Source organism: Mus caroli, unplaced genomic scaffold (genome assembly GCF_978045245.1).
Source record: "Mus caroli unplaced genomic scaffold, Mus_caroli_1 scaffold_7, whole genome shotgun sequence".
Classification (NCBI taxonomy): domain Eukaryota; kingdom Metazoa; phylum Chordata; class Mammalia; order Rodentia; family Muridae; genus Mus; species Mus caroli.
In genome coordinates, this window is record NW_028227262.1 from 24,705,072 (window position 1) to 24,719,596 (window position 14,525).

Here is a 14,525-nt window from a genome sequence, read left to right on the forward strand (position 1 = left end):
CTTAAGGCACTTCCATCCCTCAGGAACCAAGATCTGCCTCACCCCTTCCATGTCCTTAGGAGCAACATTAGAGGAGAGAACTGTTCTAGCCAAGGGTGGAACTCTGGCAGGGGCATCCTGTAAATGTGTGTCAACGTCTTCGCTCATGGTTCATCTGATTCCCTCTTACCTCATCCAGGCCTAGGCTAGAGGCTTATTAATACAACCTGGAAACTGACTTTGGGATTGTCAGAAGAGGGAAGGGGCCTTGACATTTTTTTTATGAGGTCTCTTCTCTCTTCTCTCTTTTCAGGGTCTCACGTAGTCCACGCTCGCCTCAAATTCACTCTCTAACTGAGGAGAGCCTTGGGTTGTCAATCCTCCTGCTTATACTTTCTGAGTGCTGGGGTTCCAGGCACAGATACACACACCAGTTTGTGTGGTGTTGGGGGTCAAACTTAAGCTAATAAGCAAGGCCCCACCCTTATGTTTCTATGGATTGCTATGTGGTTGGTTCACCTTGGTTTCTCAAGGTCATGGAAAGAAATTAGATGTGAGTGTGTGTGTGTGTGTGTGTGTGTGTGAGACTGACAGAAGAAACAGAGATTCCTATCAATGCCTGTTCTTCTTTTTGTCTGGGTGGCTTTCACGGCTTCCTGTTTCCAGTGTTTGGATTTCTGATCATTTAAAGCCAGATTTATGTACCTATCAGGTCAATGCTTAAATGCATGTTGGCCCCCACCCCTTTTCTTGGTACTGGACCTTGTGCACTAGGGCAAGCATTCTATCACTGAGCTGCATCCCTGGCTCCATTTTCACATTTTATTTTTGAGACGTAGGGTCTTAGTAAGTTGACAAAGATGTCTGTGGACTTCTGTATCTCAGACAAGCTTTGAACTTGTGATACTCCTGCCCCAGCCTCTCTGGTAGCTGGAAATATAGGTCTGTACCACCACTGTTGGCAAAATTAAATAATTTAAACTTTAAAAACATGTATTTTTAAGAAAGCCTGCTTAATCAACATGAACCCTTGGAGAGACGGAAAGCCATCCTTTTCTCTAGCTTTGCCCCGGACCATGCTTCTCGACTTTATACCTATGTGCTGTACGCTCTACCTCATTCTTTTAGGACCGAAACCCAGATGAGTCAATGCTGAAATAACTGACTTTAAATAACCCATACCCAAATGGGCCAGTGCTCTGAACTTCTCTAATGGCATCTCCGACCTTGAAGTCACTCAGGCCTGAGTCATCTTGGGCTCCTTTCTGTCTTTGTCCTTCATGATGTATGCATCGGCCACACCGGGCTTGTCCCTGAGCTTGGGCATAACTCTTTAACTCAATCCCCCATGACTCTACCCTGCCCTATTGTCTTACCTTCCTAAACAGTTAAATTAGGTCTACTTCACCTCTACCCAAGACTGGCCCAGTGATGTCCGATCAGAAATTTTTTTTTGGTTTTGCTTTTTTTTTTATTTATTTTTTAATGGTTTTGCCAGGTTGTACAGGCTGGCCTTGAGCTTCTTGCACTTGAGAGCCTCCTGTTTCAGCTCCCAGTGCACTGTAATCAGAGGTGTTTTCACCATTTCAGACCATTTTCTAATGAAAAGAGATAGTGTAAGGTCTGTGCCATAAATCTGCAAACTGAACTCTAGCGACTAACTCAAGGTCCCTGCCAACCTTACCTGCGAGCTTTATTGGCCTTCACTCTGTAGAGTGTACGCTTTATCTTCGCTCTAACTGCTGCCTGCATAAAGTCCTCCACCCTCTCAAAGCTACCCCTTCTCAACTTCCACAAACAAACAAACAAACACTCTACTCCTATCCTGTCCAGAAATAATCCCTCCTTCTTCTGACTCCTCACTTTCTTTTTCCATGTTTTGTCCCTGCTCACTCTGGGGTGACCGTATTTGCCCACAGTGTGAGGTTTGTGTGCCATGCAGAATCATTTGTTTGGCTTTTGACTCGGGAACAGCCTTCTCTTCCTGTTTAAATCTGCTAGAGCACTATTGTGGCCCGGGTGTGTGGCTGCCTCTACTCCACTCCCAGGCTGCTGGGTCATTTGTAGGTCACGTTTGGGTCTTTTAGGGCTCCGGGCCCTCACACCTGCAGAGGTGCTCCATCAGTCAGCCTGGCTGTGCTTGGTGACACTCATGATTCTAGGCCTCTCACCCAAATCATTTCAGTCAGCACAATCATACTGGGAACAACAGAGTTCCCAGTTTTTCAGAACTACAACCCTTTTGCCGAGACTGGCTGAGTCAGCCTTTTGTTGTTGTTGCTGTTTTGAGACAGAGTCTTACTTTGTAGCTGGAGCTGTCCTTAAACTCGGTTTCCCAGGTGCTGGGATCACAGGCACCAGCCACCATGCCTGGCTTTAGTCTGTTTTGTGTTACTATAATAGAATACTTGAGGCGTGGTAATTTAGAAAGAACAGAGGTTTAATTTTTTTTTAATAGTTCTGGAGGCTGGTGATTGGTGGTCAACATCTGGCTAGGGACTCTTAATGTATCATCTAATGGACCAGTTGAGAGGGTGAGAGGGGGGTAGAAAGATGGGAGAAGAGGGAGGGAAAAGAAGAGGGGGAATAGGAGGGGGAGGAGGGAGAGAAGAAGGAACACAAGGGAGAGAAGGGAGAGGAGGAGGGAAGGAGGGGAGAGAAGAGGAGGGAGGGAAGGAGGAGAGAAAGGCTCAAAAGGAAGAAAACGGAGAAGGGAGAGCTGTCAGTCTCAGTCCTCTCTTCTAACCAGTGATAGTCCATGAAGATGCATCAGACATGAGCTAAGTGGTTCCCATTAGGTCCTACCTCCTAACACAGCTTCACTGTGGATTAAATTTCTAACATACTTTTTGGGGACACATCTAAATCCTAGAATTCTGTCCTTGGCCCACTACATTTATGCTCATCTTACATACAAACTACATTTATTCCATCCTGACTGTCTTGTCTCGTTCCTCATTCTGGCATCTACAAAAAAAACCCCAAAGTCTTAAGCATCATCAGGTTAGATCCGGGTGAAATGTAGGGGCTGGAGTACCTTGAGGCAAATTCCTCTCCATCTCTGCAATGGGACAAATTAGCTGTTTCTCAAATACAATTAAAGGAGCAGGCTTAGGCTAGACATACCCCTCTGGAAGGGAGTGGACCAGAGGAAAAAGAGAAAGCTGCCTCCAAGCACATCCCTGAGCAATCAGGACTGACAGCATCTCACAATGCAGCCCAAGCTGGCCTTAAACTCATGACCCTCCTGCTTCAACCTCCTGAGTGCTGGGGTTATAAGTGTGCCTCAACACACCCATCTAATATTATTTCTTTTTTTCTTTCTTTGTATCTGTACACATACACATGTTTGTGTGTGAACAAGTGTGTGCATATGAGCAGAGACTGGAGATCAGCACCAGGCATCTTTCTCCATAACTTTCCACCTTATCCTTTGGGACAGGTCCTCTCACTGAAGTGTGTTGGTTTGTCTTGCCTGGCTAGCTAGGAAGTTCAAGGATCAATCTGTCTCTGCGTCCCCAGTACTTTGAGTACTAGTGTGTGCCATGCCTGGCTTTCATGCGAGTCCTGGAGATCTGATCTCAGGCCTCCATGCTTGCATGGTAAGTACTTTAGTGACTGAACTGTCTCTCTAGCCATGCAATTTCAGATCTTGAGATTTCAGGATAATCAGAGATGAAGCACAGTTGGTAGAATTGCTTACCCTGGATTTGAGTCCCAGTGCACCATAAATTAGGTGTGATGGTATGTGTGAGACGTATAATCCTAGCATTCAGAAGGTAAAGATAGATCAGGAGACCCCACCACAACCCAACCCAACCCAAACCAAACCAAACCAAACCAAACCAAACCAAACCAAACCACACCAAACCAAACCAAAGCAAAAGCTTTCAAAGAACCCCTGACTCCATGTGCTGCTTCCAGACATATTGGGGTGGAGGTCAGCCAGAAGGCATCAGACAGCTCCACTCCCATGACTTGCTGGCCTCAGCTATGTAGCAGCTCTTCCCATAGCACTCTTGGTTGGTGTCCTACACTGCTGGGAGCTCTGCAGTTCTGGGGTTTCCATGGTGACATTGCCTCCATTGATCTAGAGGGCTGACGGTTCCACTTGGGTTTGCCCTAATACTCTCTATATTGTCTCTGCCCTCATGACTCTTGGGGCTCTCTGTGACAGAGTTTGAAATCAAGGTGAAATGAACCATGGCCTCTTCTCTAGTACCAGTGACATATGGCTGCTACACAGAGCCTACCCATGCTCTTGAAGGTGATCCAAGATGGGTGGAGGCGGGACTCTGTGTCAGAATGTAGAGAGCAGAGACCTGAAGTGACCCAGGCTTGGAATGTTGATCTCTTTCCACACCCTGGGGCTGCCCTGAAAATCTCTGAAATGCCTTCATTTTTCTATTGTCTTGATAAATACCTTCCTTCTGCCCCCTTTGATCTATCAAAAAAATCATGTCTGCTTGTTCATTCTTTGCTTGGGAGGCTGTGGACCCTTCAAATACATAAGCTGTCTGCTTTTGAGTTATGAACTTCATCTTTAAATTACTTTTCATTTTAGTTCTATGACTAAAGGTACTCCTACAGCGTCTTCAATATTTTTCTTAGAGTTTTTTACACTGATTATCTTTTACAAAAAATTGTAGCTACATGTACATACTGCATGTGTTTGTGCATGTGATTGTTTTACGAGTGCCCGTGGAATCCAGAAGAGGGCATTTGACCCCCTAGGAGCTGAGAACTGAGCTGGGCTCACAAGCAATTATGAACTGAGTTGGGCTCACAGGCAACTGAGCTGGGATTATAGACAGTTATGAACTGAACGGGCCTTACAGGGAGTTATTTATGAACTGAGTTGGGCTTACAGGCAGTTATGAACTGCTGAAGTGGGTGCTGGGAACTGAATTAGGGTCCTTTGGAAGAGCAGAGAGCATTCTTCATTGCTAAGCCATCTCTCCAGCCCCTATCAGCTGTTCTTGTTCATTGACTTTAAGTTTTGCTTCCAAAAATGCTCAGACTTGGACAGACTGTAACACAATCCTTTGCCAGTATACACAAGAATGGTTCTTACTCCAGTTGCTCTTCCAGCCCCTCATCAGACCTCAGCAGAATGGCCTTTAGTGAGCATATGTATTTCTAGCAAAATCTTGTGACATCTTCAATCATCTCTGAGAAGTTCCTGCTGGGGAGATGGCTTAGTAGGTAAAGTGCCTACCACTCAACCATCGGAACCCGATTTCTGATCCCCAACACTCACAGGAGAAAGACGGGAGGTGGTGTGCATCTGTGACTCTAGTGTTGAGATGGGTGGGGAGACAGTGAGTCCTCGGAGCGCTCTGGCTTCCTATAACCAATTGATGAGCTCTGGGCTGGGGGAGAGGCTCCTCCTCAAAACAAACAAACAAACAAACAAACAAACAAGAAACAAAGGTTTCTTCTCTCTGAGCCCTCAACAGAGTCTTCTTAATCCTCCATTTATAGCAACACAGCTCCCATCCCTGCATCTCCTTCAAAACTGGTCCAGCTTCTAACTCATCACCTGGTCCCAGAGTTGCTTTCATGGTTTTGGCATTTGTTACCACGACACCTGCATCTATGGTCACCCTTTCCTGACTTTGTTGTATAATGGAATAGCTGAGACTAGGGATTCATAAAAATAGAGGTTTGATTCTCATGGTTCCGGAGAGTGGGATGCCAAGACTGAGGCACTGGGCCCTGGTGAGGGCTGTCTTGTTCTGTTGTCTCACTGTGAACAGTGCAGGAAGGTGTGTGTGTGTGTGTGTGTGTGTGTGTGTGTGTGTGGCACATTTTACTGGTACAGGTCTGGGCTTCAAACATGGGCTGTGGTTGGACTCTGTGGCAAATATGGCTTGCGAGGCTCAGATGCTCCATCTGGGGGCTTCTTTTGCTTCCTTTTCTCTCCTTCTTTTGTCGTTCCTGAAATTTGTTTATTTTATTTTGGCATTTATATAGAGTCTCAGCTTGGATACTGGTTTGTAGACTAGGTTGGTCCAGAAATCACAGGGACCTACTTGCCTCTGTCTCCTAATGCTTGGATTAAAGTGTATACCATTATGCCAGGCTTAGAATTTTATTCTCTTATTGAGGGACTAAAAAGTTTCTAGAAATCTACTTTTGTTTGTTTGTTTGTTTTCGAGGCAGGGTTTCTCTGTGTAGCCCTGGCTGTCCTGGAACTCACTCTGTAGACCAGGTTGGCCTCGAACTCAGAAATCCGCCTTCCTCAGCCTCCCAAGTGCTGGGACTAAAGGAGTGCGCCACCACTGCCAGGCTTCAAATTTTACTTTTTAAAACATTTTAGTTCTGTGGATGAGTGTTTGTGTGCATGTGTGCCTACTGTGTGCAAGTTCCATTGGAGACCAGAGGAAGGTGTCAGCTTCCCTGGAGCTGGAGTTAAAGGCAGTTGTGAGCATACCAACATGATGTGCTGGGAACTGAACTACAATACCCTGCAAGAGCCAAGCATTTATTATTATTATTTTATTATTTTATTTAAACAGATTGAATCATGTTTGAAGTAGTGAATAAACATACTGTGATCACACTTGTTGTAATTAATCCATAACCCATTACAGTGATACCAAAGTGTTGATTATTGATATTAAGCTATCTTAAGTAGCTTACACTCCTATTGGTAAGTTCCTGGTGAATAGAGTTGTTCTAAACATGTAACGCACAGCACCATGTCACCATAGCAACCTTTTCTTTGGTAATTAGAGTCTAGGACAATTAAACTGTATGTGCCATATTCGGTTTATTTTCTCTTAGATGCAGAGTCTTGCTATCTAGCCAAGGGTGTTGAGGTACTCCGATGTGTAGTTTAAGATACCCTTGAACTTTCAGTGATCCTCCTGCCTCAGCCTCCTGAGCTCTGGAATTAGAGATGTGCACTACCATGCATGGCTAAAAGCTTTGGTCTCTTATCCTTATTCTGTAGCACAGAAACACTGCTCTAAGGCAATGACAAAATGTTCCCTAGGCTAACAAGAGCTTGAGACTGGGAGAGGTCAGGGTGATCCGCAGGGGCTGGGCTGGGAGAGTGGGGACATAACTAATTGTGTCTTCTGGGCTGATGTTTGGTAAATGGGATAGAAGACACACCAAAAAAGAGGACATTATTGATAGACACCTAACTCTAGCTCACTTTTACTGTTGGATATTTTAGGGCCTATATTTGGCTGATATTTTACTGGACCCATGTAACGTTCACTGGGTCAAGAACTATGTGTATACTTTAATTGTTTTTTTGTTTTTTTGTTTTTTTTGAGAGAATCTTAGTTCAGGCTTGCCTGGAACTTGCAATCCTCCTGTCTCAGCCCACTGAATGCTGGGATTACAGGCATGTCTTAGGATGTTTGGTGGAAGGGCAGAAAGTTGATGAGAAATAGCAAGACTATCTCAATGTATGGACATTTTCGCTGGTCTCAATTTCTTTGTTGTTTCATTAAAATAGAATGTGATGGACATTCCATGGTTTCCAGCCTCCATGATGTGATTACTCACAGGCTGAGCCTGTCCTATCTTCTGCTTTTCCTTCAGTAGTGACATATTCAGAAGATTTGTTGTGGGGGTGGGGCCTAGAGAAGCTGCTGTTGCCATCTCTCCTGCCCTCATTCTCTCTGGGATGGTCCTCTGGTGGGGGCTCAGAAGTATGAACCAGACACTAGATTTCTGTTTTTTGAGACAGGGTGTCTCTCTGGCTGGCCTGGAATTTGTGTGTAGGTCAGGTCGGCCTTGAACTCACAGAGATGGACCTGGCTCTGTCTCCCAAGGGCTGGGACTAAAGGCACGTGCCATCATGCTTGGGCAGACTCTCGGTTTTTAAAGGAGGTGTGTTGAGTGACACGCTGCCTCTTTTCTCACACAGGTGTTTTAGTGAGGAGTCCTGTGTCTCCATCCCTGAAGTGGAGGGCTATGTGGTGGTTCTTCAGCCCGACGCCCCCCAGATCCTTCTGAGTGGCACAGCTCATTTTGCCCGCCCAGCTGTGGACTTTGAGGGACCCGAGGGAGTCCCCTTGTTCCCCGATCTTCAGATCACCTGCTCCATTTCTCACCAGGTGGAGGCCAAAGCAGATGAGAGTTGGCAGGGCACAGGTAAGGACAACCCTAAGAGTGACCTGGTCCAGAGAAGGGTGATGTCTGTAACACAACTGAGGGAGTGACTACAGGGCTGGAAGGGCTTTCTCTTGTGTCTGTGTGACTGAGAACAACTTACCCTTAAAAACCAGAGCCTGTGGGAAAGAAACCTGCAAGTATAAGGGCATGTTGCATGCTGATAACACATTGATGTTTATCTTCCTTAAGGAATGGCCCTGCGTGGGAAGGGGGACTGACTATATGTGATGACAATGTTTGAGTCTCAGAACCTCAGTGGGTACAACTCTCACCTTGACCCCGACTCTCCCCCCACAGTGACAGACACACGCATGTCAGATGAGATTGTACACAACTTGGACGGCTGTGAGATTTCTCTGGTGGGGGATGACCTAGACCCTGAACGAGAGAGCCTGCTCTTGGACATGGCTTCCCTGCAGCAGCGAGGCCTGGAACTCACCAACACATCTGCCTACCTCACCATTGCTGGTCAGTGAGGCCAAGCATCTGACTTCTTTGTTGTGTGTGACTTTTTCATGAATAATCACATGGCTCCTACTTCCTTGGGATGTTGGTCAGGTGCCATTTTGTTCCTACTTAGCTGGAAGAGCCTCTGGCTCTCAGACTGAAGGCAGTGTGCCTGGGCAGAGGCTCTGAATATTTTGTTTCCCTCTGCTCTCCATAGCCTGGATCACCATCTCTCCTTGTTCTACTTCCATGTCCTCTCTGGTCTCTGCCATCTCTCTCCTGCTTCTGTCTTCCCCAACAAGCTTTCAAGTCTTCTAGCTCTTTGATGAGGTTACCCCTCTCTATCTTTTCCTGTATGCAGCACAGCTGTAAGAGCTCATCTTAGTGAACGGTGGGAAGTGATGGTTTCCAGGGGAAGCTGCCCCCAGGAGAATGGGAGGAGATGACAATGACTGGTCCTTTCCATTCCATTCCCTCACCAAAGCTGTGTCTCCACCATTACCTTCCCTTGAAAGATGCCTTTAGCGTCCTTTCCATAACTATCTAGATTCTTCCATCCCTGGGGAGTCCAAGAAGCCACGGGGCTAGGTGAGAAGGGCAGAGAAGCAAATATGGCTTTGCTTACTATACTCCTGTAGATCGGAGTGCGTGGGAGCCTGCTCCTCTGAGCTGTCAGCTTACAACTCTGTTGAGGGATGGGGCTAAGCATCCCTCCCACTGTGTTGTCTGCTGGTTGGAGCCTGAGACACACCAAGCTTTTCTCCTTACTCTCCAGGGGTGGAGACCATCACTGTGTATGAAGAGATCCTGAGGCAGGCTCGTTATCAGCTTCGGCACGGAGCTGCCCTTTATGCCAGGAAATTCCGGCTTTCTTGCTCGGAGATGAATGGCCGATACTCCAGCAACGAATTCATCGTGGAGGTACCTGGAGAATCCCTTTCCTTTCTTGGCCACCTGCTCTGGGCAAGGAGCCGGGATATACTGACCTCAGATAGATGGTTGATGGACAGGGACTTTGTTGCATTGGAGATTTCTAGGCCCATGACAGATGGCAGAGGAGGAGATGCGGGCTGATAGTTACGGAGATGGGCATGGGAGAGATGGCTCACAGCTAAGCCCAATGTCCTGCGTTTGGATTTGATCCTCAGAAATTGCATGCAGACAGAGAGAAGTGTCTCCTGCAAAGTGTCTTCTGACTCTACCCCTTGCTCTGCCCCCCACATTGTGTTATGAGTCCTACCCCAAGTGAGAAAGGGCTGTAATGAGGGAGCTTGGAATGGGGTGGGGTGGGGAGGGCCTTGGGGAGAAGCAGTTATACTTACAGGGCCCTGCCTTTCCTCAGGTCAACGTCCTGCATAGCATGAACCGGGTGGCCCATCCCAGCCATGTGCTCAGTTCACAGCAGTTCCTGCACCGGGGTCACCAGCCTCCTCCTGAGATGGCTGGACACAGCCTGGCCAGCTCCCACCGGAACTCCAGTGCGTAAGCTGAGGGGAAGTGTGACATTAACACTCATCCCTATATCCTGGGGAGGGGAGGGGGGGCGAGGCAGTGGACTCTGCTTTCTGTGGTACCAGCCTTAGTGACAGCAGTGGGACAATCGCTTCATCCTTCTGGACCTCAACTTCACTGGGAAGGTGAATCCCGGGCCAGTGCAGGGTGCTCAAGCCTAGAGCCACAAGTAACGTGGGCTGTGGGCATCTTTATTATTCTTGCTGCTGTCCCTGTCCCTGCAGAGTTAGCTGGGTTCTAGCAGTTTCTGTAGTGAAGTTGTTTATTTAGTGCCTATAGCATACCAGCACTGCCTGAAGATGTATTGGGGATAAAGGGCTTTTAGGAGTTGGGTACGGTGGCGCATGACTATGACGTCAGCACTCAGGAGGCAGAGACAGACGGGGTGGAGGTGGGGAGGGGAAACCTGACTGGGCCACATGGTGAGATCTGTCAGTTAAAAAAAAGAGGAAAGAAAAGAAAAGAAGAACAAGGAGGTAGGTGGCAAAATAGCTCGGCTGTCAAGCCTGACGACCTGAATTTGAGTTTGAGCCCTGGGACCTTCATCGCAGACTGAGGAAGAGAGACCGATTCCCACAAGTTGGACTTCCACACATGTACCATGGAATATGCATTAACACACACACACACACACACACACACACACACACACCCTAAAATAAATAAGTAAGTAAATAAATAAATAAACGAATAAATAAATAAAAAGAAAGAATTACAGAATAGCCATCCTCCTCTCCCTGTGGACAGAGTAGATGCTATTAAACATGTAATCCTATGTTTTCTGTGGAAAATTTCTAAATCAACAGATGCCAAATGTTGTATCAGGATGGGGCAGTCTTCCCAGTTATGGTCCTGTACTGGTGGCTCATTGCTTCTAACACTAAGACTTGCTTAATTACACACACACACACACACACACACACACACACACACACACACACACAAAAGGGAGCAAATGTGAGCACAAAGAAGAAAAATCATCAACTCTGCTTCTGGCCGATTGAGCTGCTGTGCTGTCCTGATGGGGCATGCTGTGTTTCCACTGTGGCTCATGAATCTATCATCCTTCATCCTTCATCCTTCCTTCCTTCCTTCCTTCTTTTATAAAGTTGACATCAAACCATCTTGTAGAACTAAAATAAGTCTTTTCTTGAATTATTAAAATCTGCCCAGTGGTGCTACATTGCTGGAGGTGACTTTGGACCTTTTTAGCATTGTTTCCAGAGCCCCTCTAGAGGTGCAGTCATTCTCCTCACTTTTGAGACACACCTAGCCTTTGGCCTGGTGAAGTTACTCAACTTCACTATCCGATTTTGTCAGAGTTGGCTCTGGAGACCATGTACATGTTTCAAGCACTAAGCCCACTCCCAAGGCCACAGACTGCTGCTTTTGAAAAGCAGCAAAAGGTCACAGGCTCTTTAGGGGACTCCCCGAGGAGCTCACGGTCACCGAGTCACCTCATACTTCATTTTTGGGCTGGATGCTGAACTCTGCTCCCGTGAGTAAGCTCAGCTCCCAGGAGCAGGCTCAAGCTAGATCTGGGTGTCATGTTTCTGTTTTCAGTTCTTTGTCTTTGGTTAGAGCTCCCAGGAGCTCAGAGCTTCCTCCCTGAGTGTCCTGATGCCTTGTCCTGGCAGGGTTTGTCATTCCATCTCCTTGATCCTCCCTACAGTGGAACCCCTTGTGACTTACATCCTGGCCAACCAGCTGATAGTCAGTGGAGAACAGCCACCTCTCTTCCCCTCATCCCTTATGTTGGCCCTAGTAAGTGTAGTTCACGTCTCTCTGAGACCACTTACAAGTGATAGGGCTTGAGCTTAGAAGATGACACACTTCAACCATGCCCATCAAACCTGTTCCATGCATTGCTTTGGACTCCAAAGTGTTCCCTCTTCTTCACTTCCCAAGTTCATGCACACTGCTTTGCAGAATTGGGGTTTTGTGAAGCTAAACTCCTCAAAAGCTGCAGAAGAAGCAAGCACTACTGTCTCCTCCAGTGATAGAGGCTGAATTCAGTGTGGCTTCTTAAGCACCAGGCAAAGGAGAGCCTGGTGAATAAGAATGGCCAAGGAAGGTTCTGTGACATACGCGGAGTTTGCACTGGATCCTGGCGAACATGAGGGTCTGAGAGGGTAGTTAAGGAGAGAGACAAGTGATGAGGACATTATGACGTTGTTACCCCAAACTTTGATTCACATCTGTCACATGGGGAACTTTAAACTCTCTTGATGGTTGGGACCCCAAAGTGATGAGAGACAGGGATCAATGCTTTTTTACTTTAATTAATTAATATTATTAATTACTTAATTACTTAATTAAGTACTTACTTACTTAATTAATTAATTAATAATATTAATTAATATTATTCTGTGTTTGTGTATGTGTGAAGTGTGTATGTGGGCACACGTGTCAGAGGCCAGAGGTCAGAGGTTAGAGGACAACTTTGTGGAGTCAGCAAGTCCTTTCCAGGGAATGAACTCAGGCCATTAGGCTTGCAAGGCAAGCGCCTTTAACTGCTGAGCCATCGGTCAGCCCTATCAGTGTTTAACTTTAAAGATCTTCATGTAACTCCATTGCATAGCGGAGTTTGGAAACCATTCTGTACACTGATTTTTTTTCAAGTACCTGAAGCACCTTAGAAAGATGTGCAAAGAAGCAGTATTAAACAATGGTGATGACCAGGAAGGAGAATTGAAGTTGTCTGGGAAACAGAAGGGCTCATTCTAGTGGGGAGAATATTGGGTGACTACTCGCAAAATATATTATGTACTTACATGAAAATAGCCTTGTGTGACCTTATGTAATGAAATAACAAAAAGAAAAAGAAAAAAAAGGAGTATTCCTTCTAAAAGGATGACTGATTCTGTCACGGCCCATGATTGAAAGAAAGAAGAGGAGGAAGAAAGGAAGCCTGGCACTTCATTTCTAGTTACTTGGGAGGTTGAGGCAGGAGGATTACTGGAGTCCAGGAGTTCAAGTCCATCCTGGGCAACAAAGTGATATGCTGTCTAATAAAATCAAAATAAAGCAAGACAAATGAATTCAACTTAAAACACTTAAAAGGGAAAAAAAATTAGGAATGAGGGAGGGAGGGAGGGGGGGAGGGAGGGAGGGAGGGAGGGGCTGCGGTTGGAGGCAAATGAGATGAAGCCAGGGACTGATGTCAGCTCACATAAAGCACATACTGTGAGCTGCTGTGCTGCTGCAAAGCCTTGCTAGCTGATAGCTGAACAAAGAGAATCCCTAACAACTGTGGAATCACAGGGTAGGAAGTGGGCGCCGATGGAAGTCTCAGACCCTTCCTTCATCAGGGAAGGGTTATGCTGAGCTGTGGACAGTGCTTTCAACAGTGTCCCTATGATCACATGAACCATTTGCTAAAACATCACTTGATGTTGGCTGCAGTGGTCACCCAAGTCCAGAGTTCGCTGTGTTTAACAAGATCTAATGGGCTTTCGAGGTCTTGATTTTTGTCTGTAGCTAATTTAAAAATTCTCCCAACCTTCTGGTTTATGCTAATGAATCAGAGTTGTTGGCCTACAGCTGGAGTGGTTGCATTTTGTCCTTTTTTGAAGTCACATCTGCTGTGGCTTGCACTCTGAAGGTGGGATTGCCTGGGCTTAGCCACGGGGTCATCTTCTGGCAGGGTCGTTACTCCTTGGACTTGTCCATTGACTTGGGGACCTGAGAGGGGCTGTTTTGGACCGTTGCATAGAAAGAGATGCTCTGCTCCCATTCCCCTTCCTCCCCCATACCCAGGCAGTTGAGAAATGCTGATCCAACCAGGCTGATCTTTGCCTTGGAGCCAGAGCCTAGTGAGTGAGGCTGCCGGCCCCACCCCTGTGGAGTTAGATCTGTTTGGCAAGTAGTACAAAATGGGCCATCGGTCATGTTGGGATGTGAACTAGCTTGACAGAGAACCATCAGGGTGGCTTTGGGGTGCTGTGTGGCTGCTGGGACAGCCCCGGCAGGCATTCTCACTTACCTGCTTGGTCCTGGAGTGGTGGCAGTGTGTGTGCTTGGCAGCTGGCAAGAGGGGTCTGCAGCTGGGTGTTTGGGACCTTTGATGTCATCTCCTCCACACTCAGGTTCTGTTTCGTAACATGTGACTTTTAGGATGGAGGTAAATTTGAAGCGGGTTGCAATGTGACCTTTATGTAGGGCTTGCTTGTGTGTGACTGCTAGTGGGTGTCCGAGACACACACGCAAGCACGGGCTATTTCTCAGGAATAGGACTGCCTGGGGTGTGAAGGGCATCAAGAACCCATGTGGCAGGTAGCGATCCAGCTGCCCAGGAGGGCTCTGGGCTTGGGAGTGTATCTGTGGGGTCTCTTCCTCCATTTGCTGTCTCTGGGATTTGGGGTTCCTCTGCTTTGCTTCCTTGTGCTTCTCCGAGTGCTCTCTCTGGCTGCACAGAATGGGGCCCAGGTTGTGTTTATGGCTGCTCGTTC

The 14,525-nt window shown here is 46.9% G+C and overlaps 1 protein-coding gene across 1 annotated transcript in view; it reads left to right on the plus strand.

Moving 5' to 3' along the window:
• Clstn3 (calsyntenin 3) overlaps window positions 1–14,525 on the plus strand; it is a 33,616-nt gene that overhangs the window by 16,630 nt on the left and 2,461 nt on the right. Inside the window, exons 13-16 of the mRNA XM_085839939.1 lie at window positions 7,868–8,094; window positions 8,413–8,583; window positions 9,338–9,483; window positions 9,905–10,040. Of these exons, the coding sequence (XP_085696065.1) occupies window positions 7,868–8,094; window positions 8,413–8,583; window positions 9,338–9,483; window positions 9,905–10,040 (680 nt within the window). The remainder of the gene's footprint in view (window positions 1–7,867; window positions 8,095–8,412; window positions 8,584–9,337; window positions 9,484–9,904; window positions 10,041–14,525) is intronic.